This window comes from Apus apus, chromosome Z (assembly GCF_020740795.1).
Source record: "Apus apus isolate bApuApu2 chromosome Z, bApuApu2.pri.cur, whole genome shotgun sequence".
In the NCBI taxonomy this organism is placed as follows: Eukaryota; Metazoa; Chordata; class Aves; order Apodiformes; family Apodidae; genus Apus; species Apus apus.
This window is the reverse complement of record NC_067312.1, coordinates 39,468,543-39,495,700: the sequence shown is the minus strand read 5'-3', so window position 1 is coordinate 39,495,700 and position 27,158 is coordinate 39,468,543. Positions and strand designations below refer to the sequence as shown.

Sequence of the window (27,158 nt, the reverse complement as noted above, 5' to 3'; positions counted from 1 at the left end):
TGAAAAACAAACGTAATGTTTTACATTCACTATCCTGTAGAATACTGGTAATGTGTGAGATTACTTTCCAGTGTCTTACTGTCCTATCATCATTTTATTCCTTCTGCTACAAAACTTTGCATCTATCTTATTTATCTGCATCGGAAATTTACGTAAAACTGACACAGATCACAAGTGTGTATCTGAGAATTTTTCATACAAAAAATATTGCAAAATATTATATTTAAACCCAACTGCATTTCTCCCAGTGACAGGGAGAGCTGTGACAAATATTTTTTCACATATCTTGACAAAATACACAATTTTCCCTAAAAAGAATAGTACTTTGATGGACAAGACAGTGTCACAATATTAGTGTTTAATTGCTCACTTAAATACTGTCACTACCTTGGATCTTAATGATACTTAAAACCATTTAAGAGATCTACATTTTGTATTACATGAAATTAAAGACTACATTTCATGGCACACTTTTTAACATGACTACCAAGCTTTAAATGTAGCCACTTAAGAAAGGAACACCTGGAACAAAAGGGAATGAACACAGTAAGTATAAATATATTTTGTCTTATGAAAAACAGTTATGGTATCTTCTATCATTTATGTGAATTTTTAATAACAGGGAATACTCTGTTACAAAAAACCCAACAACCCAACATTTATCTACTCATTCTACACAGCCATTCCAGAAATCTTACTGTATTAATGACGTACCAATTTAATAACTTAATGTACAATGAACATACAGAATATTTCATCCAACAAAAGCTCTTTGTTTCACCATAATTATATTCTGTTCAGTAAGTGTCCCATGAAGAAAACATGCCCCTTGCTGTGCATTCTCCTTCTCCAGCTATACAGTAGGTTTAGCAGCACGTTCCATATGGTTCAGATAATGATACTTAATAAACCAGAATTCAGTTAAGAATTCTGCTCTTCAGAATAGCTGTATTGTACATAAGCATCTGCCAGCTATCAACAACTAAAAGCTTCTGCAATTCTTGTATTCAGACTCATAGCCAAAGTTGTTTGGTTTAGTTTGGTGATTTTTTTTAATTTATTTTTTAAAAAATAAATCTAAGATACTTAGTGCATCAACAGATAGTGTAAAAAGCTTCCCCATTGTTACAACATTTGTCTTTGTGAGATACTGTATATCCTAGTGAATAGTACTAAGGAACACAGAGAAGAAACTCAGCAACTGTCAGAAGCTTCCTGCAAAACATCAATTTAAGATATAGAATAACCCTATGATGCAGATGAAATGGCAAGATCTAGTGTAAATCAGTAGTTACAGTATTATCTTAGGGGAAGATATAAAAGACTATGCTAGAAAAAAAAATTTTAAAGCCAGTTATTATATGTTCAGCATTTATGTTTGGTTCTTTAAATCAATAATTATAAACTGTAAAAATGTACCCTAATTCACTATAATAGACTATGCCCTGAGAAGTTATATTACACACTAAGTAAAAGCCCCTAGAAAGTGTCAGGTCTGTAACTCAAAAGCGTAAACTGTTTCGAAGGAATTTCTTGGAAGCACAAATTTCCTCCATTTTATAGCAAGATATTGCTTCTTCAGAGACAAAAGTCTAATGAAAGTTTATGGTAACACTAGTTTTCCCACCTTTAACTACAAGATTATTTTTTTTCTTTTCTCCTTCAAAATCTCCTGGGGAAACTAGATGGCTTCATAGATAAAGCTCTTGCTTTTCACCTCTGTAAGAGGATGTAGGTCTAGCATGAGGTTCCAAAAAACCTGAGCCTGATGAACTCCACTTAAGGACATCTATCAGAGCACTTTTAGGGAGGTAGTCAGAGTTATACAAGCATGCAACGAGGCCACCTCACCAATGTTTTGCTACATTCTTCTTTGCTGGTTGGAAGAACAGAGAAAAGGTTGGAAAGGAAGGACACCTCTGCATACACAGGAAAAAAATAAGGAAAATTATCTTAGACAGGGACACTGAACTTCTTTTGAAACTAACTTGAATGTTAAGTGCATTTAAGAATAGATGAGTTACCTGCTTTCCTTTATATCTGACACTAATAAAACAGTAAGATCTAATTGTAAAGACATCTTATCACCAAACGAATACAGCACAAAACATGCATTTTTAAGTCACATCTACATTTCACTTCACTGCTTCTTTTTCCAAAATTGCTCTAGAAGATAAAGTCCAGGAGTGGTGGGGTTTTATTCCCCATGCTCTTATGTGCAACAGTTCACTTCCTACTAAATTGAAAAAAACCCTAAGGAATGTTCTTCCCTCACAGAAGGCAAAACAAACTAAGCAAACAACATTGTCCAAAAATGCAATCATCAGGTGTCAGGAGACTCACCACTTAAAACTATTATCTAGTAGTCACATTTTGTCTGTTGCACTATATGTTATTCTGAAAAAGTATGCTTGTTGAGTCTGGCTAGGCAGACAAGCCTTTTCAAAACCCTTGGCTTCTGTTCATCAATATTATTCAGTACTGTATTGAAAAATTCACAGATTTTCTATTCAGGAAGAGACTCACCCCTGTCCACAAAGACTAGCTGCATATTCTAATTAAGCAGCACTAAAAGAAAACTGGAAATGCCAGAATTTTTAACAAAAGACAGAATCTAAGGTGTCTTACCACTTTGCACTTTTATCTTAAAAGAAGTTCTATTCAATATAATTAATCAAACAGTATAAATGGACAATTTACTTCCCCCCTCCATTTAAATGACACAAAGATTTGATTGTATAAAGAATATGTAAGAAGTCAAAAAACCCCCACCACATTACCATGCAGACATGAGTAGATTAGCAAATACTAAACACAGCAGCTACAGCAATATGTTCCAATAATAACTTTATACAAGTTTGTTATTGTAGCTATCTTTAATGCTGCATGTGTTGCTCCAGTGACTGTAACACACAAGATAAACCAAATGCCAATGAAATAACAATTAATGTATTTAGCAGCAGATAATCCAACCCTTTAAAAGTGTGATTCCTTCTATTCTAATATCCGCAGTTTCAGATCACATTTGTTCCTCAAAACCCTTGGTTTCTAGCACAAAGAAATTTCTACAAAGCCTAATCCAGTGAACAAAAAGAATTTGCATCGATTCAAATGACACATACTACAGCATAAGATAAAATCAGTACAGATGCTCAACTTCATATGAAGATGTTTACAGATGTACAATGTTTGATTTTATATTTGAAGGAACTTCAGAGAGTGAGAGCCTTGTATAGTGCAACTTCTATTGGACATTGCCTCCACAAGAATATTCACTGACTACACTACAATCCTCTGACTTCTGAAACAACAACTAAACTACATTAAAGTAGCTGTACTCAGTAGCCTCTATGTATGCTAACTACCAATGGCCTGAAGCCACTTTTTTTTTTTTCCAACTGGTGCCCAAATGGGACTCTGCAGTAATACTGAATGGTTAAGCAGGTGTGTTCCAAAGATCATAGTTTCTAGAACATCACACATTTGTGAGCTTAATGCACCTTATTGCAAGCATCTCTTCAGGACATTGACAGCTTGAAGTAATTCAGTTACATATGTTCTTCTTTCATACAATTCATATTATTATAATAAAAAAATTAAAGCTCAATTTTGACATCTTCTTGTTTGCACTTCTTTCAATGGGGAAGGTATTACTTGTTTCAATTTTACTTTTGTTGTTTATTTTTCTGTGTGGCAGAGTCTGGTTTGCAAATATTTCTATTTGTAATTATTCTCACTGGATTTGGGAAAAAAAGGTGGGAGAGCATTTCCATCAGGACTAGGCTTAAAAATCCCACAGTTAAAGAGTCATACTACAACCACCAGTGTTTTGTAAAAGTAATAGAAATATCAGCACCATTTCTAATCAGAGCTCTTAGAACATCTTCCAAGTATGTAAATAAAATGCAACGCCATTCAGTTACATAGGACCAAATCTTGTCTTCCTACAAGTGTTCAGAATTCATGCTGATATGAATAGGAAATACACACATACACATGAGAGCAGCTGCTTGATCCTCTGTGTTTATGATGCAAAGACTGCCAGAGTCAATAGCACAGTACTGACACAATCCAAGAAACCCAACTAGGACTCCAGATTGTAGTCTGGGAGAAATATATAATGGGTTTCAAGCCACATTCTAATATAAACCTCTTCCTTTGAAAACCTCAGTCACTCCAGTGCAAGAGGAAAGCATCTCTTCCCTTCCACAGCTTAAGAAGTATTTCAATCTGCTCCTGCCACTAATATTTTTCTTATGAACAGATAATTTTTGCCAAGGTAAACAAGACACACAACTATGTCACTAACTGTTTAAGTAATCTAGGACCAAGAATGTAACCCTTCATACACTGCCAGCCAAATTCACACTTTCCAGGTTCATACTAGTCATTAGTTATTCATTATACTGATTATTAGTTACTCATTGTTAATGAAGCTGACCCAGCACATGCTTTGATGTATCTTGCTTACTCAAAAGACATCATGGGTTATAGTTCTTGCTCAAGTGTGAAAGTCCAGAATCTGGTTTGTGCCTGAACCTACCCACTTGACAGTGATCACAGAGACAACACTATGTCAAAATGACAAAATTATCCTCTCAAGCCACTCCCACACCTCCTTCACACATCAGTGATGTTCTTCTGCAAATAAAACCATCAAGCAAGACAGCATCCCAGAACACCTCAAAACAAAGGGCCATGTAATACATCCCATCTATACAGAGGCAGGTGTGGAGGCCCATTTAGACATGGCTTTGCCATGGGGATGCTCAAGCCCAGGTTAGTCTTCTCTAAGTACTGTAAACAGAAGAGTATATACAGAAATGTCTCTCTTAGCTACTCTGTGCCTGAAATGAGTTACAAACATACTCTCTAAGACTAAGGGTGTGCTCTGTTTTCATTTTAAAACGCAAGAGTAATCCCCATCTATAAAATTATTTAGAACTTCTGGAATTCCATGTTTTGAGTGCCTTTTTTCTTTCCAAATGACACCTAATAAGCCAGTTACCTGTTTATTTCTCCCTCATTGTTGCTCTCTGCCCAACAGAAACAGCAGCTTCAAACTTATCACAGTCAGGAGGCACTTTGGGCAGAAGAAATATACAGCAATTTTGGCGAAGACTCTAGCTTGAAAATCTAATCCCCTCTGTGAATAGTCTATTTGGAACAGAGGCAATGTTGCTATTGTACAAACTTTTGCAGTTGTACAATGTTTATCCCCTGCGCCTTTGTACCAGTGCAATTCCATTAGTGTAAAAAATCCCTTATATAGACAAGTTCTATGGAAATGACATAATAAATCATTAATGTTTAATTTCACCGGAATAGAAACATGTTTCAAATTCCCTTAAAATTACAGTTATGTAAACAGAGATGTATGGTGGGAGAAGTGCTCTTAAGGAAGAGTCAAAAGAAAAAAAACAACAAATGAAGACTGAAGCTCTGCAAAAGTGAAGAGATAATTCCCTCCTGCTATTTTTTTTTTAAATGTGTAAGCCCTAATGACCAAGTGGAAGAATTACTTTTTACTCCCATCATCTATTGGACTTGCATGGTCTTGGTTGAGTACAAGTTACCATTGTGTGATTTAGCAGGCTGAGATTCTTTAGTGTACACAATACATTCAGAAATGTGTATCAAGTGTCATTAATTCTGGATTGTTGAGATAAAATAAATAAATAAATACCAAGTAGGAAATTAAGGTAAAGGAGTCTGTCCTAAGAAAAGCATTTCCAACTATAGCTCTGACTGTAAGTGTGAGTGTGAATGTGTGTCTTTGAACTATTTTCTGTCACATTTTCCTGCATCTGCTTCTCGGGATTTCAACTTCATACTTTCCTATCAAACTCATGTGACAACTAATATGCCAACAAAAACCCAGTTACAACAGTAAAAGGCATGGCTCCAATACCATTACTGGAGCCTTCAGAAAGAAACACTGCAGTCTGGTGTTCTACCAAAGGTTGCTAATACAAAAGTAATAGCTCTCACTGAATATATACCCTGAATCCAATAAGGTATTAGCAAGATGCCACTTACAGTAAAGAAGCACAACCTCTACACTGGTTTAGCTGATATCGACAGATCCTCCTATTCTTTTTCCAGACACTGTTTTGAAAGCATTTCAGACTTTTTTTTTTTTTGAAAGCCGAACAACTTAAAGTCCACCTTAATGGAGAAGTTAAAAAATAAGAAAACGGCATACTAGGAAGCTGACACAAGGTGATTTCTTAAAAAGATTACAGAACAAACTGCATTTGCTTAATAAAGAGGTACACCAGTTCTTTAATAAATAAAGTGACAGACTTCTACTCTGAATATGAACTTCAGAACTGACCATTAGAAGAGTGAGAAACACATGGTTAGCTAACACTTGCACTAATTAGAGATAAATAAAGAGAATATTGCACTAAAAGAAGAATCCTGAAGGCTTTAAACTCTTCCTTCACTGACTTAAAAAAGTAACTAACCATTTCCTGTAAGCAGTAGCAAACCTAGCTTGGTCTGGATCCCTACAAGTTGATATTACTTTATCAATGAACCGGTATTCCACTTCTGGACCAAGGGAGTCCTGCATAGGAGCACGCTTCAGGCGTTTTGTTTCTTGAGTATAACCTTGTTTGCTGCTGGATTCGTTCAAACCATCAACATCCATAGCTTGTGTCATGTGCCCTGTCGCAGGACTGTGGTGAGAATTCAGAGTTTCATCACTGCTGTCCACAGATGGTATCACCGCACTCAGAAGAGGAAGTTTGTTGCTTAGGTGGTGCTGAAGGTAGAACACACGCCTTCTTCAGAGGAAAAGGAAGGAAGAAAAAAGAAAAAACAAAAAAAAGTCATGAACTGAAACGAATGTGCTGTTGCTGCTAAACTACTTCAGTTCACTTGCCATCCCACCAGATTCCCCTATAGCAGACACAAAATCTGTTGTCACTACTCACACTCTACAAAAAAAGGTTCAGGATCACTTAGACAAATCTGCTGTTACCTAGTCAGGCACATAAACCCAGCTGGCAAAGCAGAGGTCTCCTGCAGCTGATCCATCTTCTGCCTATCTTTTGCTTATCTTTTTTGCCCTTTACACATTCAAAATATGAGAAGGCTCATCAACAGTGTCTGGTGCCTCTTGCACAAACTATAGGGACAAGAGGAGTTAATATCAGTAAGACACTTAAGACCAATGAAATTTTCCATTCAATAGCTCTGATAATGCTCTTAAATGTTTTCTAAAGGCTTAAGATATGGTAGCTTAAAAACCTTTTACTGAATGCTACCTTTTAAAATCAGAACAATAATTTGTCTGGAAACATCAGCCAAAGAACAATCTTTTGACCAAGTCCTCTTACCTATGACACCACAAGGTTTCATGCCCTGGGTAAGTATCAATCAGTTCAGTGCAGAGCTCCAACTCTTCCTCTAAATGGCGGGGGAGATCCACACTCTGCTCCTCTGCACAGGCAGCTTCTGCCCCTGCACTCTCCTCCTCCTTTTGATGGCTAGGGTTTTGCTCATTTATCATTTGATTTTGTACCAATACATTATTGTCAGTCACAGTTCTGCCTATCAAGGACTTGAGTAAGAACTGGCGGTAATGAAATCCACTATGGTCTGAGACATGCATGGATACCCAATATTTAGTGGATGAAAGTTCATCGAGGAGAACCTGAAACAAAAAGCAGCAACAGCTATCAACCAGTATAAAGGAGGAATTTACCACCACAGTTTCTGTATCAAGGTGACCTCTTCCCTGCAGATTTCAGCCACTGTGGTGATGGCTTAAGAACACACACAGAAGAACTAAATAATCTATGAGCCTTCTCTATTGCATGCTGACAAGTTTCTTGGCATGCCTGCACACAAGAAATTGTATTTCTTCCAAACTTTGAAAAGGTAGATAGATGTCCCAGCAACCTTCCCACAGGCTGAGGGAAAAAAAATAACCAAAATCACTTCTGATGAGAAATAAGCAGTGTTTTGACAATCTCAAAATGGTTATGAATGAAGACAATTTAGAGAAGGCAGAGGGTACACCAAACTACACATGTATACTAGTTAGAAGTATTTTAACTTTTGACTAGTGCATTATGGGTGCCAGAGGGTGGGCGAGTTGCTCAGAAAAAGAAAACATTGAAAGTAATTTACATATTGATTCTTTCATTTTCCAAGAAAGAATGTCAACCACTAACATAATGTTCCAAGTCCTAGAGCCTGTGGATAGCAAAACTGTCTGTCCATAATTAACTGTCCATAATTAAATTGCATGGCTTGGTAACTGGAGAACTCCCAGAAAGGCTTTCACTATAACTGTGGTAAACATACTGGTGACTACAACTGTATTTGTAACACTGCTGGTACCTATGAATTTTCCTCTTAATTCTGAATGTTTTTAGAACTTCAAAATTTATTTCTGGGAAGACAGGTGAGTTTGGCTACTGGGCAAAACTTCTTTTACTTTACTTTCTCTATGAGAAATAATGGTTGTGTTTCTTTAAAGACTTTAACCTCCTTCTTCACATTGCTTCTCCTCTCAACTTTGAACTCTCCAGAGAGATCAAAACTACCTTTTTCAATTTCTTCTAAAAACTTTGGATATAACCTTACTGGTATATTCTTAAATCTCTTTTTCTAAGCTACCTACATCACTTAACAGGACTGGCTTATGCTGAACAACTTTTACAGGCGCAAGTCATTCCTTTTTCTCCTCCAGCACTAGAGGCACAGCCTCCCACAAAGAAAGTCCTAGAACTAAGCACAGCTAATTAAACACCTTTTTTTTGTGGTGCACCTGTGGTGTTCTAAAAGTTACTAGAGCCAATACAAATGACAGGAATAGCATCTTCTACCCGAGATACTCAACACACTTTTTTAGGTCTTGATAAGAAATACCAGCTTCATCTTTCTTTAACAGATCAATACACTGAAGGACACTGTTAATTAACAGCCCCAACACAGGATTCTTAAGGGGGCTAAAACTCCCAATATCCAGTTCTGCACTTTAAACCACAAGATCAACTTATCTGTTCTCAGCAGAATTGAGCTTACTATTTTACATTTCTGAATATTAAAATTTAAAAGCCTATTAAAACCAACATAAGGCTAAAGAGCTACATCAGAAAAATCAGGCTAGTCTTTATTCAGTTGAACTGATTATGTCCAGCTTAGAACTCAGAATGATCTGATTCCTTTATTTGACATGTTTATAAGCTACAAAGTTATAGGCGAACATATAGTAACTATGCACAATGCAAACAGAATGATTCCCAGCATCACTTCTTACCTGAACTAGAAAACCTGTTCTAGAAAAACAAGACAGAGATTGCCATTAAACCTCTTGGGATATAAAAAAACCAAAGCCTTTCCTCAAGGAACATCACAGGAACAGCAGAAGAAGCTTCCAAAAACTTGAGATAAAACAAAGAGTCTGCTAACATCTGAATTCCAACAGAGGTTTTTTTTCTTACCAAGCCAGTTTTCTCCTTTCCACACTGAACAGGACAAACCCTTTACTATTATTCTCTGAAGCAAAGAGGAAATTATATGAAAACACCTCTTCCCCCACTCCTGACAGCCTCTCATAAAGGGCTTTCTTCTATCTTTAAGAGTGAGCTGAATACCACGGAACTGGCATCCTGCTCCAGAACAGGACATACGGGCTCAGTGACAGTTGCTTCAACCTCTGGGTCTCCACTGCCTCTTACATCTTCCCTGCCCCCGTGCTTGCTCCTTCAAGGTACTTATCCACCATAAACTGCAGCCCAAAACTTACTTGCTGGTCTGGGACACTGGGGAAATGAAAAAGAATGGTGTCCAGGGAAAAAACTTTTAAGGATAATTCAATAAATATTGTAACATCCACTCACATAAGAGACAGGTACCTTTAGCAGTCCGGTCATCTAAGAAAAACCCAAGGCCTTACTCAGGATGTTTACAGGAAAAATTACTTTATGTCTTATGAACATCCTTCTGTCTTCTGGACATCCCACGAGAGAGGTGCTTCCTCGTGACAATCACCCCATCGCTTGTCTCTTTGCTTGTTTGTGGTTTTTTGTTTTTGTTTTTGTTTTTTGTTGAAAGGCCTGAGTAGTAGCTATATATCCTGTAATTATGACAATGAATATTCCTACCTAAAGAAAACAAAAGTTTGCCCAACCTTGTTGAACTACACTCTATTTTTTTATCTGTACGATTTCTATGAAGCATCATGACATGTATGAATTTTAACTGACTCTGGTTCTCCACCTCACTTGGAGTATTGTGTCCAGATGTGGGCTCCCCAGTTCAAGAGGAACAGAGATCTACTTGAGAGTCCAGTGAGGGGCTAACAGGATGACTAAGGGACTGAAACACCTGACTTATGAGGAAAGGCTGAGAGATCTGGGGCTTTTCAGTCTAGAAAGAAGACTGAGGGGGGATCGAATTTATGTCTATAAATATATGAGGGCTGGACATCAAGAAGGCAGGGACGCCCTATTTTCATCTGTGCCTTGTGAGAGGATACGGGGCAATGGATAAAAGCTCAAGCACAGGAAGCTCTACCTCAACAGCGGAAGAACTTCTTTACTCTGAGGGTTACAGAACACTGGAACAGGCTCCCCAGAGAGGTTGTGGAGTCTCCTCTGTCAAGACCTGTCTAGATGCCTTTCTGAGTGATCTGCCCTAGTTTTGATCCTGCTCTGGCAGGGGGGTTGAACTCAATTATCTCTGGAGGTCCCTTCCAACCCCTAACATTCTGTGATCGTGTCTAGAGACCATGTTTTTCCCACATTAGCTAACTGTCGAGCTTTCTCACCCTTTCCCAAGGCAAGTACTCCAGTACCAGAAAGATTAGACTGGTTTGGAATAATCTATTTTTGACAAATCCTTAACTGATATTAACGAACACTTTTCAAACACTAGGTAAACTCATTCATTTGCTTCAAATACTGCAGGAAAAACAACCTGAGATTTCTATATTCAAATAATACAATGTTTTTTACTGTCTAGTGTAAGAAAGAAGAAACACCTTTTTTCTGTGAGGAAAATTTTCCTGCAGGGCCAAAACTTTCTCCTCTAGTATGCTCCATCTTTGTCCCATAGTCTGAAATGAGATTCAATCTGCAAAAGTACTAGGATTACTGAAGCAAAGAAAAATCCCACTCAAACCCTACCCAACAACCTACCCCTCAATTTCTCCAAAGCAGGCCAACAGTTTAATATATGATAAACCTGTTTTGAGGAGTCTTATTTCAATGGTAAGACACCATATACATAATGTTTCTGGGCCTTTGTGTCCTTGTACTAAACTACCTCAAACTACAGGTAAAGTTTGTATTATAGCAGAAATGTGGCCCTAAAAAATACTGGGCACTCTAATTTGAGGCAACCTTGCAAGAACAAACTGACCATAGAAGCACAGTGACAGTTTTATCTGCTAATTTTTTCAGCACAATTCCAGTCTCACATCTTGATTAAATGTACCATCCTTTTCAGATATTCAAACACACAAAAGGCTGGAGGTACAAAATGAGACACCGAGTAAGAAAACAACCTGTATATTTTTGTGAAAATCTGTAGCATCTGCTTTTCCTTGTCCTCCTGTGTATTTGCTTTCTTCCTCACATCACACAAATAATCACTTTCTAATTCTTCCTTTTGAAGTTATCAATTTTTAATGGAAGAGATATGTTGGTGGTGTCATGAAAAAAAATCTAGAGTAAACACAGAGATTTCCCAATGGGTTAAACACACTGCTCAAGGAACAGCAGCACGACTGAAATTTCACCAGAGGTAATGAAAGAAAGTTGGACAGAACCAGAGAAAACTAACACTTCCTTAGTACTCAGCCTAAACCAAAGAGCAGTAGGGGAACTGGGATGGTGGCCAAGGCAAATGGACTTGGGAGTGACTGAACAAATTTAAAACACTATGTCTGTACGCATGCTTGTGACTTGTCACACAAAACATTGACAACTGCCGATGAGTAAACCCACCGAAAAAATTCCAGCCCCAAGAAGAGTTATTTTTGTCACAATGCCATTCTTAGTGTTTACTTAAATCAGTAAAGAACAGCAAGTGCAGAAAGCAATCAGAGCGTTATCCTGATCTCCAAACTACTTTTAGGGAAAGTACAAAATATCTTCAGTTTTACTTAACAGTACTAATTATTTCCCCCCCCTCTTTATAATAAAGCTGTTAAAGACTTATGTCCAAGTCCCTGTTTCCTATTAATACAGACCTATAATCCTAACTTCTAACCTCCAACCCATCCCAACCCTGTAATTTTTCTGAGTTTTCCATAACTATCATTTCATACAAACTTGCTAGGCAGATGTGTTAAAATTCTGGGATGTCTCCCTCATGAAGTCTAGAACATGCTTGCTATTTACTACCACTTTGATACAGCTACTTCTAAAGTTTCTCATATGACAATTAACAGCAAATGTCAGAAAAACAACATCCACTGCTAACAGCTGGCTCATTATACATAAAACTCATGGCTATACTGACTCAACAACCTTCACTAAATTCCTCCCTCACTCCCCTGTGTATTTACAGGATGGAAAAATGTAGTAGCTGCCTTTAAAAGCAAGTGATGTGCCACTGTATGAACCTAATATTTACAAGGAATTCACGTAACAGCTTAGAAAGCACAGCATTACAAAACTGCCTATATCATTTTAGACCATGTCACTTTAACTAATTAAATTTGATGCAGTTTCAACGTTTTAGATGCTACAATGGGATGGGAAATACACACCGCTGCATAAAATCAGATAATTATGTCCCTCCTGAAGCAAAAATCAGCCCTCATATTAAATGCTGTCAAACAATACTGTTGGAGCTGAAGAAACTAGTTACAAGCACTATTACACTTCCTCTGAAACTCCTGCCTTCTTTACTTAAACCTTCAACATTCTGAAACCACAGTTAAGCTCAATAAGAGTACCAAAAGACAGCACATTACATTATCAAAATAATATCTGTCATGCATTACCTTTTTTTTCACTAGGAATTTCAAGATTAGTACTAGAAGGATTATTTTCATTTCCCCCTTCCTTATTTCAGCCCACACAGTCTCATTTTTCCACCTGCCACAAATTCATTAGAACTTCACACATGGATAAGAGAAATCTGTTTTTTCTGCTGAGCAGAATCTGCCTACACTGGCAAGAGAAATGCAAAACACACTCATTGCAATGTTTTGCCTGTTTTTTAAAAACATTTTTAGCTACCTGTGCTAACTTAATATGACACTCTCCATTCATGTAATAGGATTTGCCTGGCAAACCAGCATTTAATTTATTTTTTAGACAAGGAAATTTAAGATGTTATTCACGATTGTATTATACCTTGACAGTCAGGTTTCCCAAATGCTGTAAAACCCAGATGCGATGGGACCAGGCATTGTAGTTACTCGGATACCTCCCAGCAGCTTCAGAGCAGACATCAATTTCCTCCTGCACTAGTCGGTGAATTCTCTCCACAGGTGCTGCTCCCAAGTTTCCTTTAGTCACAAGACCGGGTAACGACTTTTCCTGAATTAGTTGTTGGAGCACCCATCGTCTGGTTAAACAATGTAAAGTGTTAATGGTGAGAGAGCAATTTTAAGAGAAAAAAAATTGTTTTTTTTTCATTTATACAGATCAATCAAACCTTTCTGATATTTCAGCTGTCTGAACTACACTGTAACTAGATGATGAGTAAGTAGTAAACATAACCATCTGAACTCTTATCATACTGAAAACCATGACTTTACGAACACACTCCAAAATAAGTTATCTCCAGCTGTATTTGTTTGTTTGCTCATTGTAAGTGGTCATGACTATATTTACAGCATATTAAAAGAAAACAGAAGGAAACAGCAAATTTACAAAAAAAAAAAAAAATTTGCAAGAACTGTCTGCTTGAGATTCCTAATGGGCTCCTCTTTCATTTTTCTAAAATGAAGTATCCAAAATGAGCCAAAACCAAACAATTAAATCATTTTTAAAAACAACCTTGTGCCTTGTGAGTACATTTAAACTCTGTCAGTACTGCATGCAGCAATCTAGATTAGTCTCTGTACATCACCAGCAGAAAGAAAGTGCAAAAGACTCAGGTCTCCAGGGTTAAGGTATAACCAAAAAAATGGTTTTATTGCTGAATTATACATATTTGACTTTAAGTGACTGAGATAAGCAGAAATACCTATATGGATTTTTAATTTCGCCTTGGACTGACATTTTGTAGTATTTTAGCAGTATTTTTAGGTAAGTATTTTGAGACATTCTCAATGCTGCAGAAAATGTGCCTGTTAGACCCTACACAAAAAGGGTCCTACAAAAAGGGATCACAGATGTGTAGACTTCCACACTGCAGCACATGTCAAGAAAACCGCAATGGGCCCATGTGGAATGCTTTGGAAAGCTGGACATCCTTCAGTCTGTGACAAAGAGATTTTTCTCTTTTGTACTTGTTCACGTTGGTTTCAAAACTAATTAATTGTTACTTTCAGAAAGGTGTCACTCCTAGTTAAAGGAAATCAAGCAATAAAACAAAAATAATGAACACTTTTTCTTTAAAAATGTAATTATATGATGGAATTCATATATAAAATTGAAAAATATATATATATATATAAAAGAAATACATAAACCAACAACTGTTTAAAGATATTTGGCAATCCATCTGCTTTTTCTCTCATTTAAAAACATTTGTCATATACTTGTTTATTGGTATTTTTTATTTACACTGTCTTTTTATCTTATTTTTTAAAGACAGACTTAAACACTCAAAAGACAATATTAAAGATTATTTATGAGAATGGAATTTTTAAACTTATTGCATTTCTCAGCAGAACTCACAAGCAGTGGATTGAAGCCAGTGTTAACACACTGGCTTCCTATATACAATTTATTTTAACTAATGATATTCAGCCAAAGAAACCATGCTCTTTGACTGCTGTGTCACTTTATTTTGTGAAATGTAGTAATTTTGAGGACTTAAGTTTTTATTTTTCTTTTTAAATATATTTGATTTAAACAACAGCACCTAGTATTTTTTCACTTCAATCAGCAGAGTTGCAAGAAATGGGAAATTCTAAATATGTCCAGGCACAAAAGCTAAATAAATAGACTAATTCCTTTAAGAGAAAAAAAATATTATTTCATTAACATTAGCTTCTAGGTAAAACCATAAAAGACTAATCATTTTGATCCTAAAATTACTTGAGTTTCTTTAAATAATGATTTTTAATAAAATAAGGAATTCAGATAAATGATATATACAGGAACACATGAAAAAATACTACAGTCTTTGGCTGAGAAAAACCAAAACAAACTACAAAATTAAATCTGAGCTTTTTTCTAGACTTTTTGCATGGGAGGAAAGAAAAACAAGCACAACCTTGCAGATATAAAACAAATGTTTGGTGCCTGTTGAATATCATTGTATTATTTTGGAGCTTTTAAAGAGAAAATTTTCTCCAATACATTTCAAGCAAAGACATCCCATTTTTTCTGTCTCTTTATCCATGTTTCTATTACTAGCATAGTTCCTAGAATTACTGCAAAAAACATGCAGGATTATTAAGTAATGACTGTGCAGTCAATAGTTATACTGACTATATATGCACAAGATATATCTGAAACCCCACCAAAATGTACAGCAAAAGGCAATATGGCAAAACATATGACAGATATTTTGATATCTTTAGTAAGTGCATCTGCCGCTTGTAAGAAAAAAAATGTGGAAATACTTTACCAAATTTTATAAATTAGGTATATATATATGGTATATATAGGTTTGTATATAGGTATACACAAGGATGTCTGTAAAAGGGTAAGTTATCCTGTGAAAATCATGTAATGAAAAAACACACATACCAAGAAATTTTCGTTGTTTTTTTTTAAAGAAAATTGAACAATGGATCTATACTTCACCTGGGTGTGCTACAGGCATTCCATCTACCCTCAGTCACAACTGAGAGGGTCAGCTTCATGCATTTGAGAGTTATCTTTTAAAAAAATGTGCTCAGCTATTTTGAGTAGTGGTGACTTAACATTGATTAAGTTAGAAATTATAAAAGTAAATTCAAAAAAACAAAAAGATCAGTATTAGAATGGAAAATAATCCAACTTTGGTTATAAAGATTAGCTTTTACAGATTCTTGTCTTTCTGAAATGCCTGTAGACAAGCAATATAGTAGTAAGTTGGAGGACAAAAAGCAGTAAAAATCCACAATACCCAGGTGCTTACTATTGATGGAATCAGAACCCTCTGGCTGAGCATTTTAGGTTCTACAAGACACAATAAACCTTTAGGAAAATTTAGCCCACCTCCAAAGTTTACTAAAAAAATATGCAACTATTAGGTGCATGATTCTAATTCTAAGTGTAAAATATAGGCAGGTATCTTCAAAAGCCAAAGCACAGTATTTTACAATTACTGACTCAAAGACTCTGCTGTATTGCCAGATGTCCTCCTGAGCACAATCACAGGAGAAAAATACCAAGGAAAATTGTTTGGGGAAGCAATAGAATCCAAGGGAAACAAACCTATGAATCCATGTTTCTGGACTCTTTGGAAACTTTGTTAATGCCAGTTTTCCAAGATGCAAATCTTTAAGCGGATTTAAACTGCCAGACAGTATTAATTCTTTCCTACAAAAGACAAAACAGATTTGTATGAATAAACACAGTAAACTGAAAACACAAGACAAGCCCCAATAACAAATAGGGTGGCATTTCCTTGGTAGCTGTGGGGAACGGTCCATCTTCTCTCCCCCCACATAAAACTAAACAAAACGCCTTTCAAGCCAGCAGAACAAGAGTGATGTCTTTTTGCTGATATAGCCAAGGACAGACTAGAACAGGCCCCTTGCTCTACCAGGTAAGTCCACAGCAAGAAATGAGCATAAGGGTTATGAGAACTGGCAGAAAAAACGGACAATAGGTAAAAGATGCCTCTGACAGAGTATGGTACCAGGCCAGTGCTAACTGGCTAATTTGAACAGTGGTACTTCACTCGAACAGTGATTTCTGGTCTATAAAAGAGGGCAAGTTCTGCAGGCCTGTGGCTCTCTGCCTGCCTGGGAGGAGACCCTGCAGCAGCACCAGAAGCCGCCTGGAACCCCAGCACTGCTGCCTGGAGGAGCCGAGGGGGGCACCTGTACCCGCTCCGCAGGGAGCCGGCCTGCTCCCGAGGGATCGTTGCCCAGCTGGAGCTGCCCGAGCCTAACACCGCAGCCAAGCCGACCGGAACCGCAGCTGCCCGCCGGCAGCAGGTCCATAGGGGGCCGGCTTCCTGGTACCTGCCTGGAGTTTGAAAAGCCTTTGGTGGATCGATTTACTCACTCCACCCTGCTATACATATGATTACACATACACTGTATCTATTCAACCAGGCCAAACAACATAAATACAGGTCAAAGAACTTTACCTTCATCAGAACACATACAACCCTTTGGTTCCCAAAATTACCAAGAAATTACTGAGTCAACTGTACTTCTGTGTGGTTCTCCATCATATTTTCTGTTATTAATCAGAAAGCCAGGGAGTTTGAGCTATACATAATGCCTGTTGACAATAATGTTGCTTCAATCTCCACACTATAAAAGCATCTCAGTAACACTAACAGCTTTTTTTTTCTTTGCCACAAGGGCTGCCAATAGGGTTACATATATAACTAAACATTCCTTGAAATTAAGCTTTTTGATCATTGTGTACTTCTGAAAATACAGTTACTCTTACACACAGCTTCCCTCTACAGCACACATTTACTTTTAGTTTTTAAATATGGCTCAAGATACAGTACCAGGATCCCTATATTTAAAAGGGAGTGGGAAATACTTACGTGTTCAGAATATTTTTCAAACTTGACAAAAACACAGAAATCACTAAATTCACTTACTTATAAAACAACTTTGGTTTAAAAAATAAGAGCATTTGCCCTAACAAATCTTAATTCAATGTAACCATTTCAAAAGTACGTCCAATACAGACAGAGCAAAGTCAAAGTCCCTGCTTATCTTTCTTGCTCTCTTTTCACAGAATTTCTTGCCCCACAACCTATTCTTCTTTCTAGCTTTTATAACTCTTATTGACTGTCCCAAAGATGTTTGTAGACGTCACCCCATCATTGGTTACTCCCAGGACATTAGTCTGCATATCCTTTTCTCCAACCTAGCAGAGAGTGGCTTTGAAGTAAAGATTCCTGTGTGCACTTACTGTCATTTTCTGTCTGTTTTTAAAGTCTTCAATAGGAAACTGACTCCACCTGGTAGCTGGCTTGCTTTGCTTTAACTGAAGCTAATGGCAGAAACACTAGCAGCCAAAAACGTATTATTTCAAATTCAAGAAAAACAGTGAAATGTGTACATACAGACATCAGCCTGCACCCTTTTTTTGCTGCCTTACCAACCGCTGAATAAACCCTTAAGGAAGTTTTGCTCCTGATATCTAGTGGAAGTCATTAGAGAACTGTTTGCAGAGATCAGAATCTGGGACATTAGTTTTTATCTGAATCAAGTTCCAGCATGCTTCAGATGGGATGCTTTTAGCAGGTGCTCAACAGCAAATCCAGGTACACCAGCAAGGAGCAGCAGACTGACCAGACTGTTCAAAGGCAGCACCTTGACTTTTGCAAAGCAACAAGAGAAAGATTCAGGGAATGTCGACGCTGGAGGCAGGTGGAATAACTGCCCTCTTACTGCAATGCAAAAGGTGACATTTTGGGAAGAATAATTTACACCATGGACAATGAAAAAGCAACCTAGATCAGTCTAGCACTCGAAACAAATTCATGCATGTATTTAACAAAGACTAAGATTACCAGACGAGCTACCTCCCAAAACATAAACTCTTGGTGAAGGAATTGTTCTTTCTCTACTAAGGCATTAACTATAAATAAGTAGGCTCACAGATGTAAAGTAGATTTACTCTTTAGTAAAGTTAAGGAACATTACAGACAAGATGAATTTTACTGCTGTGGTAGTAAAGCAGTTTTTAGCTTCACAGACTTTCAAATGAGAGATCTTTCTATTCACAAGTAAGGAATTTCAATCACAAGTGTGACTAAAGTATCACACAGTCCCAAATACAACTCCTTCAAGCTCTTTCAGCAAACAGCCAACTTGGAACATAAAATTTTTAGCTCATTTTTTGCCAGGTGGACCACAAAATTTTTTAGCCCTTAAGATTCTAGCTCCCATAGAAGACGACCTGAAATTATTTTGACTTGCCTTAAGTTTTTGCTGACATCTGTCCTGGTTTGAATTTCCAGAGTGTCTTGTAACCCCAGGTCTTTTGACTTGCCATCAACTGTGTAAGTCAGGCAAGTGTATAAGCAAGAACAAAAACATCTATGACAAGTCCTTTACAAATCTTTCTTTATAAGATTTTGGTCATTTTAACTTGGAAGATTTTTCAACTTCTATAAACACAGGATAACTGAAATTATGGTTAACAACTGTAGATATCTTGTTGCCCATTCAGCACAACAGGGATTTCTCTCTGAGTCCTAAGAAGTGACATGTCCCCTTTTACATGCCTTCCTACACCACACAATTAACTCTTGCTCAGTTCTCATGGTTAGTCCCTGTCCTTCTGTGACTTCCCAATCACTTCTAATTAAAATACTGACAAACACAGGCAAGCATGTTACAGTTGTCTAGAATGGTTCCAAGGTCAAGATAGGCTGTCTCTTCCTAGTAGGTAGTTTTATGTTGTCCCGTTCTTAATTAACCAGATACAACCTTTTGTGATTGTCACCTGTGGAAAGTTCATTAGCCTTCCACATCTGTACTCCAGTATTCTTGCTCTGCCAAGTACCGTCTCCTTTCCAAGGAAGAGACTTAAGAGACTTCCTTTTTCCACTCTCAAACATTGCTCTTCCTGTATCTTCAGTGCTATTGAGTTAACCACTCTCTCTGAAGCTCTCAGCAGAGAATTTGACATAGGAAAAAGAGGGATTATTCCAACCTAAAATGAAAGAGTAATTAAATTCTACAGGAAACCCTCTCTATGTGCAGGACTGTTATTCAGTAAATATCTATTACACTTTTTATTTGTTAGGCTAAGATTCAATGATTTTTTCACTTAAAGTAACATTATGAATTTGTGTGTGGAGACTGTAAAACAAATCTGGTGAGACAAGCATTCTCTGAGCAAGATAAAAACAATCATCCCATGGCAGATCCACTATGTTCTGCAAGAGAGTTTAAGTCCCACACAACTATTTCCCAGGTTATACTAGTTCAAAATAAGGATATGTCTCCAGCATGTGTGCAGGACAAAGTCTGTCCTCTAGGACTGTGTAAGCCACACAGTCTGGCCACCTTGACCTATAATTTACCGAAGCAGGAAATTCACAGAATAGAATAGAAGCTGAAATACTGTTCCAGTTGAGTGTCTACACTTCAAAAGAGCAAACTCCCAATAGCAGCCTAAAGCAATGCAAAGTCAGATTTAGCAATGCAGTCTTAGAGCAGGCTCAGCAGCAACCTCCACGGCTGCTGACTGGTTGGTGTAACAACAGCTTTGACCTGAATGCTAAACAGGACTTCAAAGACAGACTGCAGACCAGACCACAGGCCAAGAACTTGGAGAGCAAGGCCACCTTCTGTAGCAATTTGTGTACTTCGTAAACCAGAAACAATGTAAGAGAAGCAATCCTCATCTGTATTCCTTAACATTTTTATTCCATTTACAACTTTCCATTTACTTCTCTCATGTACGTAAGAACAATTTTTTTCAGCTGTCAGGCAGAAAAAGAAGCCAGACTGAAAAGGGTGGATGCATTTGCATTAAATACAAATGATTCCACAAAGCCTAAGACAAAAATCCAAAATCACTCTTAAGAACCACAAGATTACATTACTGCAGTAGCTCTAGTATTTATACATGCTCCTAATTCCATTCTATCACTTGAAAGCTACTCCAGCCATACATTTTCATGACAGCAAGCCCTTTGGTATCACTTTTATCCACTTTCCTTAGACCTGAGATGCTAGAAAGCTACAGAGCACAGCAGAATCCTTCAGAACTACACCAACAGTGAAAGGAAAAAAAAAACAAACAAGCAAAGCTGAATTGGCCATATCTATGGCAGAGAGCCTTACACAGCCATTGTCTTTCTCTTGTTGATTTTTCTTACTGCAATAATGCCTCTTAACTACAAAAGTCCTATTTATAATGAAAGCTCTTCTAGACACTTTCATAATTTTCTGTCAGCCCTCCAGCCCCTTCTACAACTACTCCTTTAAGGCTGTCTCCAGTCTTACCTAGGCAGCAGAAAGAGAATATTCCCTCACCTTTGAGGTTTACAGAAAAATTATCAGATTACAGGGTTGTAAAGAACTGTTGCTCCTGTGCTCCATTTAGAGTAGGGAGTCAAATTCCTGATCCTCCTCCATAATGACTCCTGGACAGGTCCTTCCTCCCCTTCCTTTGCAATGTATCCATTGAGGGCTCTTCAGCTTTGATGAGATGCACGGATAATGGCAGCTGTTTTCTCAAAAGGACTCAGGTATAATATTCATATATATTATAATATAAGAGAGAAGAGAAGTGGCAGTTCAATGGGATTTATATCCCACCAAAACGTGGGCCAAACACATGCCTTTACATGCAGCAGTGTAATCTTTAGCCTGCATTAAAAAAAAAAAAAAAGGGTGGGGCAAAAAAAAGGCAGTCTGAAGCTATCTGCAAGGCACACCGGACAGAAGAGCTTTTTAACATTCCTTCAGTAGTGTTTAGCTGAAAAGATCTTGCTGTGTCACTAACTGCCACTTAAACAAAGCTTACAGTTGACTTCAACAGAAGGTCCAGGTCTTTCTGATGTCATTTGCTGAATGCAACATACCTCACATTCCAAGCAGTGGTGAAGTCAGGGTTCAGCAGCAGCAGGGTACATGTGATATCTATCAGCTCTAAAATGATTGAACAAAGACACAAAGATTAGTAATGATTTGAACACAGCAGAGTTCTCTCTGCTCTCCTTTATCCCCTGTCCTTCCCCAAAGTTTCTCCTCCTCGGGCTACTGCATCCACAGATGCCTAACTCTGCAGAACACTGCTGTTTCATTTCATAATAAATGCTAGCTTAGTTTAAGAGGGAGGAAAATCTGCCACGTCCTCCCTTTTCATTATTTAAAATAATGGGTTTCTGTCTTGCTAAGCACTCACATCTAAGTTTGGAGCTGGAAATTTCTGACCTCTCCCTGTACTGCTACAATCAAACATACAGTATGCTATTGGCAAGGGATGGCCATTGCATAAAATCCTGGAGCATTCTGTGATTTAAATTACAGACATGCTGTATGTCATAAACAGATAATTCTTCAAAGAAAATCCAACAATTTTAAAATAAGGTAGTACCATTAAAAATATACCATGCTATTCCAGTACACGTCTGAGCTGCAGATGGCTGCCATGTACTATAGTGGTACAAAAAATACACATACTATAAAAAAAACCTCTAGCTAGGAAAATGAAACACCATAGCCATGAATTAAGATCACAAAATAACTGCTACCTAACTGCACAGGAAACACTTCAAAATACATTCTGAAGTGTCAGCTTTGCTTCAGAGTGAGGTTTTAAGGAAAATTCATTAAAAAAAGAACAAACAGAACATTCGTTTCCATCCCTGCATTTAAGGACTGCACAGACTGCAGAGTTACTGCAGAGATTTATACATATTGCACTTATTTTTAATGATGTCGTAAAAACCAGACTGAAGTATATGGTTGCAGAGAACAGAAGAGTAATTTCATTGTAACATAGTCCTTCCCTTTGCACTGCACTGCACCATTTGAGCAGTTTTGAGTCCCATCAGGGTAACAGTGGGGGCATCTCCACTTAAGCTCAATCTACTAAGGACTGTCACTGCATTACTGAGCACCAGTTCAGTCAGCCTCTCCTGCAATCACAATTCTTACATTTACATGCTAATTTTGCAACTGAGAAAGAAGAACCTTGCTTCAAAACTGAACATGGTTATCCAGGTTTTACTGCCAATAAAGTCTGGCTGCGTTCATTTAACATACTAAATAGTTTGTACTCCAGGTGATTTTGGGCAGATAAAAGGCCCTTTGTTGCCTTTTAAGGATAAAAAAGGAAAAGGAGTGTATCTCATGGAACTAGATCTCTAGTTAATACAGTTAATATGATTGTAACATGAAAGTTTTAAAAGTCAGTGATTAAATTCAATAACGGAGTAAACTAATTCAAAATGCAAAGGGGCCATGGCTTCATGTATGTCTTTGAAGAAAAACTGTGAGAGAAGTTAATATTTAAGTTGGTTAAAAAGCTTTGTATTATTACTGTATGACTGCTTGTTCATTGATGTCCAACAAAGTAACTTTGTGTTTCCCATAATTTTCCCATTTAAGAGGAACACGTTATGTCATCATTAAATACAGGGGGAAAAAGAAAATAAAATTATTCAGTGTACTCTGTTGATTTCGCACTAAGCTGTTCCGGTGATATTTTAAACATTACCTCAAGGACCTACCTTAACTTTCTATTTTCATTAGTTTTACTTGAGAATTTTTTTTCCATTATGAAATATTTCCTTTTAAACTCCCCTTCTTTGCCAGGGAATAAATATTTCTCATATGTGCAAAGCTTCTTCCTAATTTGTTTAAATTTGCAAAGCTTTTTCTTTGACATACCTAACCCCTGCAACAATAAACTAACAATTACTTCATCTCTGATAGATGAATTGCCCAATTGAAATATCCAGGATTACTCACATATGTAAAATTATACATCCACTAAGTGTTTGCTGGCTACTACTTCATTGACAACATTTAACAAAACACCAGTTTAAAACTGTTAGCTGCCATTGTTTCATGTTGATTTTAAGTTTCACCTCCTCGAAATATTAGTAGTTACTATGTATTTTTTAAATCTCTCAATTTTACATAGCATGAATATTCATGATGAAAGGCTCTGACTATTCTGTTATTATTATCTTGTGTCATAAACAACCCACACAAATTGCCTTTCAAAATGCAATAGGCCAAGAGCCAACAATAACTCCTTCAAGTTAACATAAATCTTTACATCAAACTCACAGTACCTACTATGTGGTAACTGAGTTTCTTCAAGAAAAAAAAAAAAAAGGCAGCAGGAATTACAAGCTTTGTTGCTCACACAAAGCAAGGCTAAAATCCTTTATTCAGTCAATTGCATTTTTACCCCATCCAGCCAACTTTCTCTCCAACTGGTGATTATTTACAGAAACAAGCAAAAAAGAGAAATCTCCACCAAACACAAACACTTCAACACCAGCTTCTCCCCTGAACAAGACAGTCACACATTTTAAATTTGCTTTAACTTATATTTAATCTAGGCTGTCAGCAAATTGCTAGCTTAGTATAATTTTTGAAACCTATTAAGAAGAGTTCAGTGCACCAAATCGAGGTTGAGTGATGCTTCCCATGGTGAACTTTATTTTCAGCTGCCTGTTACTTCGCCAAGAGCTCAGTGGGCTACATCTGAAGGGTCCAATGCTCAATCATGGGAAATATCAATGCAACATGACTCTGCAACAAAGGACATGTCTGCAGGACTTTTTCATTTGCAACAGGAGGAAAACTTGCTTGCTATAGGACGGAAAGGTAAATGAAACTGCAGCACAAGGTAAGAAAAGCAGGCATAGCAAAATGCTGCAACACAGAACAGGATTAGAGACAATTCTGAATTAAGTAAAAAAAAATCTGAACTTTGGAGTGTCAGATTTTCCAAAAACAATACTGGTTTTAGTAATTTTTAGGTACTACCACTGTATATGCTATGGTTTACAACACACATTAAACAAAAGCTTATCAGAGCTTTTGAATTAGAAATGGTTTTCATGGTCTTCAAGACTCCACTGAGAATAATACAGTTTGTTTATCCTACTAAGTCTATTCTGGTAATGTTTGTCTGAAACAGTACCAAATAGAGTCCAAATTCAACAAGAAGCCTGACTACCATTTTGTCCATTTTCCCACTACAGAGGTTCACTGTACCCTGAACATAATCAAAGGAAAGAAGCCAAGAAAAGGAAAATCTCAAATCCAGTTCTTTATGTCAATGTTATCTGATTCTCTCTGTGTCACAAGTAACAGATACAGATTTCGTGAAGCATGGATTCTGAGCTAGCTAGAGACGTCACATGACACAAATTTAGTAACCTCTAAGCCATTTTTTAATAGAGGGTCTTATGACAGATCTGGCACACAATTAATAGTAGTTGCCAGTTAGTTCTCTTTGTGTTAGTAACAAAACCAAACATATTTTATTTCAAATTTAATCGTATTTTCTGCTGGATACGTTTTAAGCAAACTACAGCATCACAGAAGCTCACAAGGTATGCATCCTTCCGAACATGAAAGTCTGCCCAGCTGCAAAAGGACAAATATAACAATATGTTTTTAACTAATTTTTATTTTTAATATTGCTTTACCAGACTTTTAATTTTTTCTTATGTGTATCACATTAAGATGTACTTTTCAGAAGAGTGTTGTAAAAGTGGGAGCACAGATTTATGGGAAGGATATTCAGGGAGTTTGCACAACAATACTTTGCATAAAAAAAGTATTTTTTAGCAATTTGAGAAAACTGTCTTGCACTAATACAAATAATATACATGCAAAGATTTAAAAAAAATTCAGATAAAGGAAAAAAACATTGTAGAATTATGATTTCTAAACTGGAACAACAGCAAGAAGAGGAGTAGTCAAGATTCTGGATTCGAAGTATCCAAGAGAAACCATAATTAAATGAAACATCTGTCATGGTAAGCTCTCAATTACTTGACCTCCTTCTTCCAGGATCCTGCCAGAAAAATATCAGACATCACATCTGAAAGCAGATGGATCAGCACCCTGTTGTTCTTCTCTGTTCTATTTAAAATGGCTTACAGTAATTCAAACAACACAAAAAAAGTAACGAGACTACATTTGCAGTCATTGTTTATTACAAGCATCAATAGAATATGCAACTGAGTTTTGCAGCAGTAATAAATCTATCCCTCTGCTACACTCAGAAGAAAACTACTACCTTGACAAACTACAAGTATGCACTTCTGTCTGCAAAAAGGAATTTGGAAAAAAACCCTTCAGGATATTTCAAATATACAGAAAGCGTTAACTCTTGATAAGAGTATGCCTACTTATGCCACATTAGAGGTAATTCTGTAAGTCCACAGGGGAAAAGACTTCTACTTTCATTCACTCCACCAGTGAAGTACAATTTATTCTAAAACGTCCTATCAGATGTGAAACTCAATTCTGGTAAAACATGTAAACTCCATAAACTGTATCTTGCTTTACATACAAGTTACTAACATGAAGGTCCTGATTGTGTTCTACAGTAGTGACACAATCTCAACAGACATGAAGATGCTGTAGATGATCTGTTCTTACAAATATTTAACTCACTTTGGTAACTGAAAACACTAAGGAGAATAGAGCTTGGTTTTCAAAAGATAAAAACCAAACCGGTCTCTACAAATAGGTAGTAACCTAACTTCATACCACTTCAGTGTTTACCAACCAGTCTCTACAAATAGGTAGTAACCTAACTTCATATTACTTCAGTATTTACCATTGTGATCTGCAAATGGAAGGAAGGGAAGGAGGGAAGCAGAGAAACTCTTCAAGCAGTGGGTACAGTACACCATCCTGGCAAAATTGGCACATTCCACAATGTGCCTGGAACTGTGTGAATGGAGAAGGGTGCCAGCACATTAGCACCCAGCTGCCCTCTAGCTAACAGCTATCAGTACTCTCCAGCCTCCCACAAATCTCAGTGGTTTGTATTTTGCCCTAAAACAAGTTTTTGTCTGCATGGCAGTTTTTAAGGGAAGACTCTTCTGTAACACTTTAGACTGAAAAGTCTCCCAGCAGAAGTTTGTTTCTGGCTACATGCTACAGTCAATGCTCTTTACATTCCTTATATTAAAGCTATTTTAATTGAATTTTATAATTGTCTGCATTATAAATTTTGAATTTGTAATCAGATCATGATCACTGGTTTCTATCAGAACTGAATGCATCAGCAGTAGCTTGGTGGCAGCTATCAAACAGATCCAGGTCTTCCTAGGTCCAACCATAAACCACAGAGACCAAGTAAGAAATGGAAGTTAGTTATGGTAGAAATGTACACTCCCTAGGAATAAAAGTCTTCTAAAGATGTCTTTAATATTAA

General features: G+C 37.0%; 1 protein-coding gene across 3 annotated transcripts in view; it reads right to left on the bottom strand.

The window, feature by feature from the left end:
• Window positions 1-205: 205 nt before the first annotated feature.
• Window positions 206-27,158, bottom strand: part of PTAR1 (protein prenyltransferase alpha subunit repeat containing 1) — a 38,153-nt gene continuing 11,200 nt past the window's right edge. For 2 of the 3 annotated variants that reach the window (XM_051643139.1, XM_051643140.1), the window contains exons 3-7: window positions 21,820-21,886; window positions 16,515-16,619; window positions 13,329-13,542; window positions 7,347-7,663; window positions 206-6,791 (exon numbers count right to left, since the gene is read on the bottom strand). In XM_051643139.1, the coding sequence (XP_051499099.1) occupies window positions 6,446-6,791; window positions 7,347-7,663; window positions 13,329-13,542; window positions 16,515-16,619; window positions 21,820-21,886 (1,049 nt within the window). In that variant the 3' untranslated portion in view covers window positions 206-6,445. The remainder of the gene's footprint in view (window positions 6,792-7,346; window positions 7,664-13,328; window positions 13,543-16,514; window positions 16,620-21,819; window positions 21,887-27,158) is intronic. The other variant, XM_051643141.1, reaches the window with a different exon arrangement.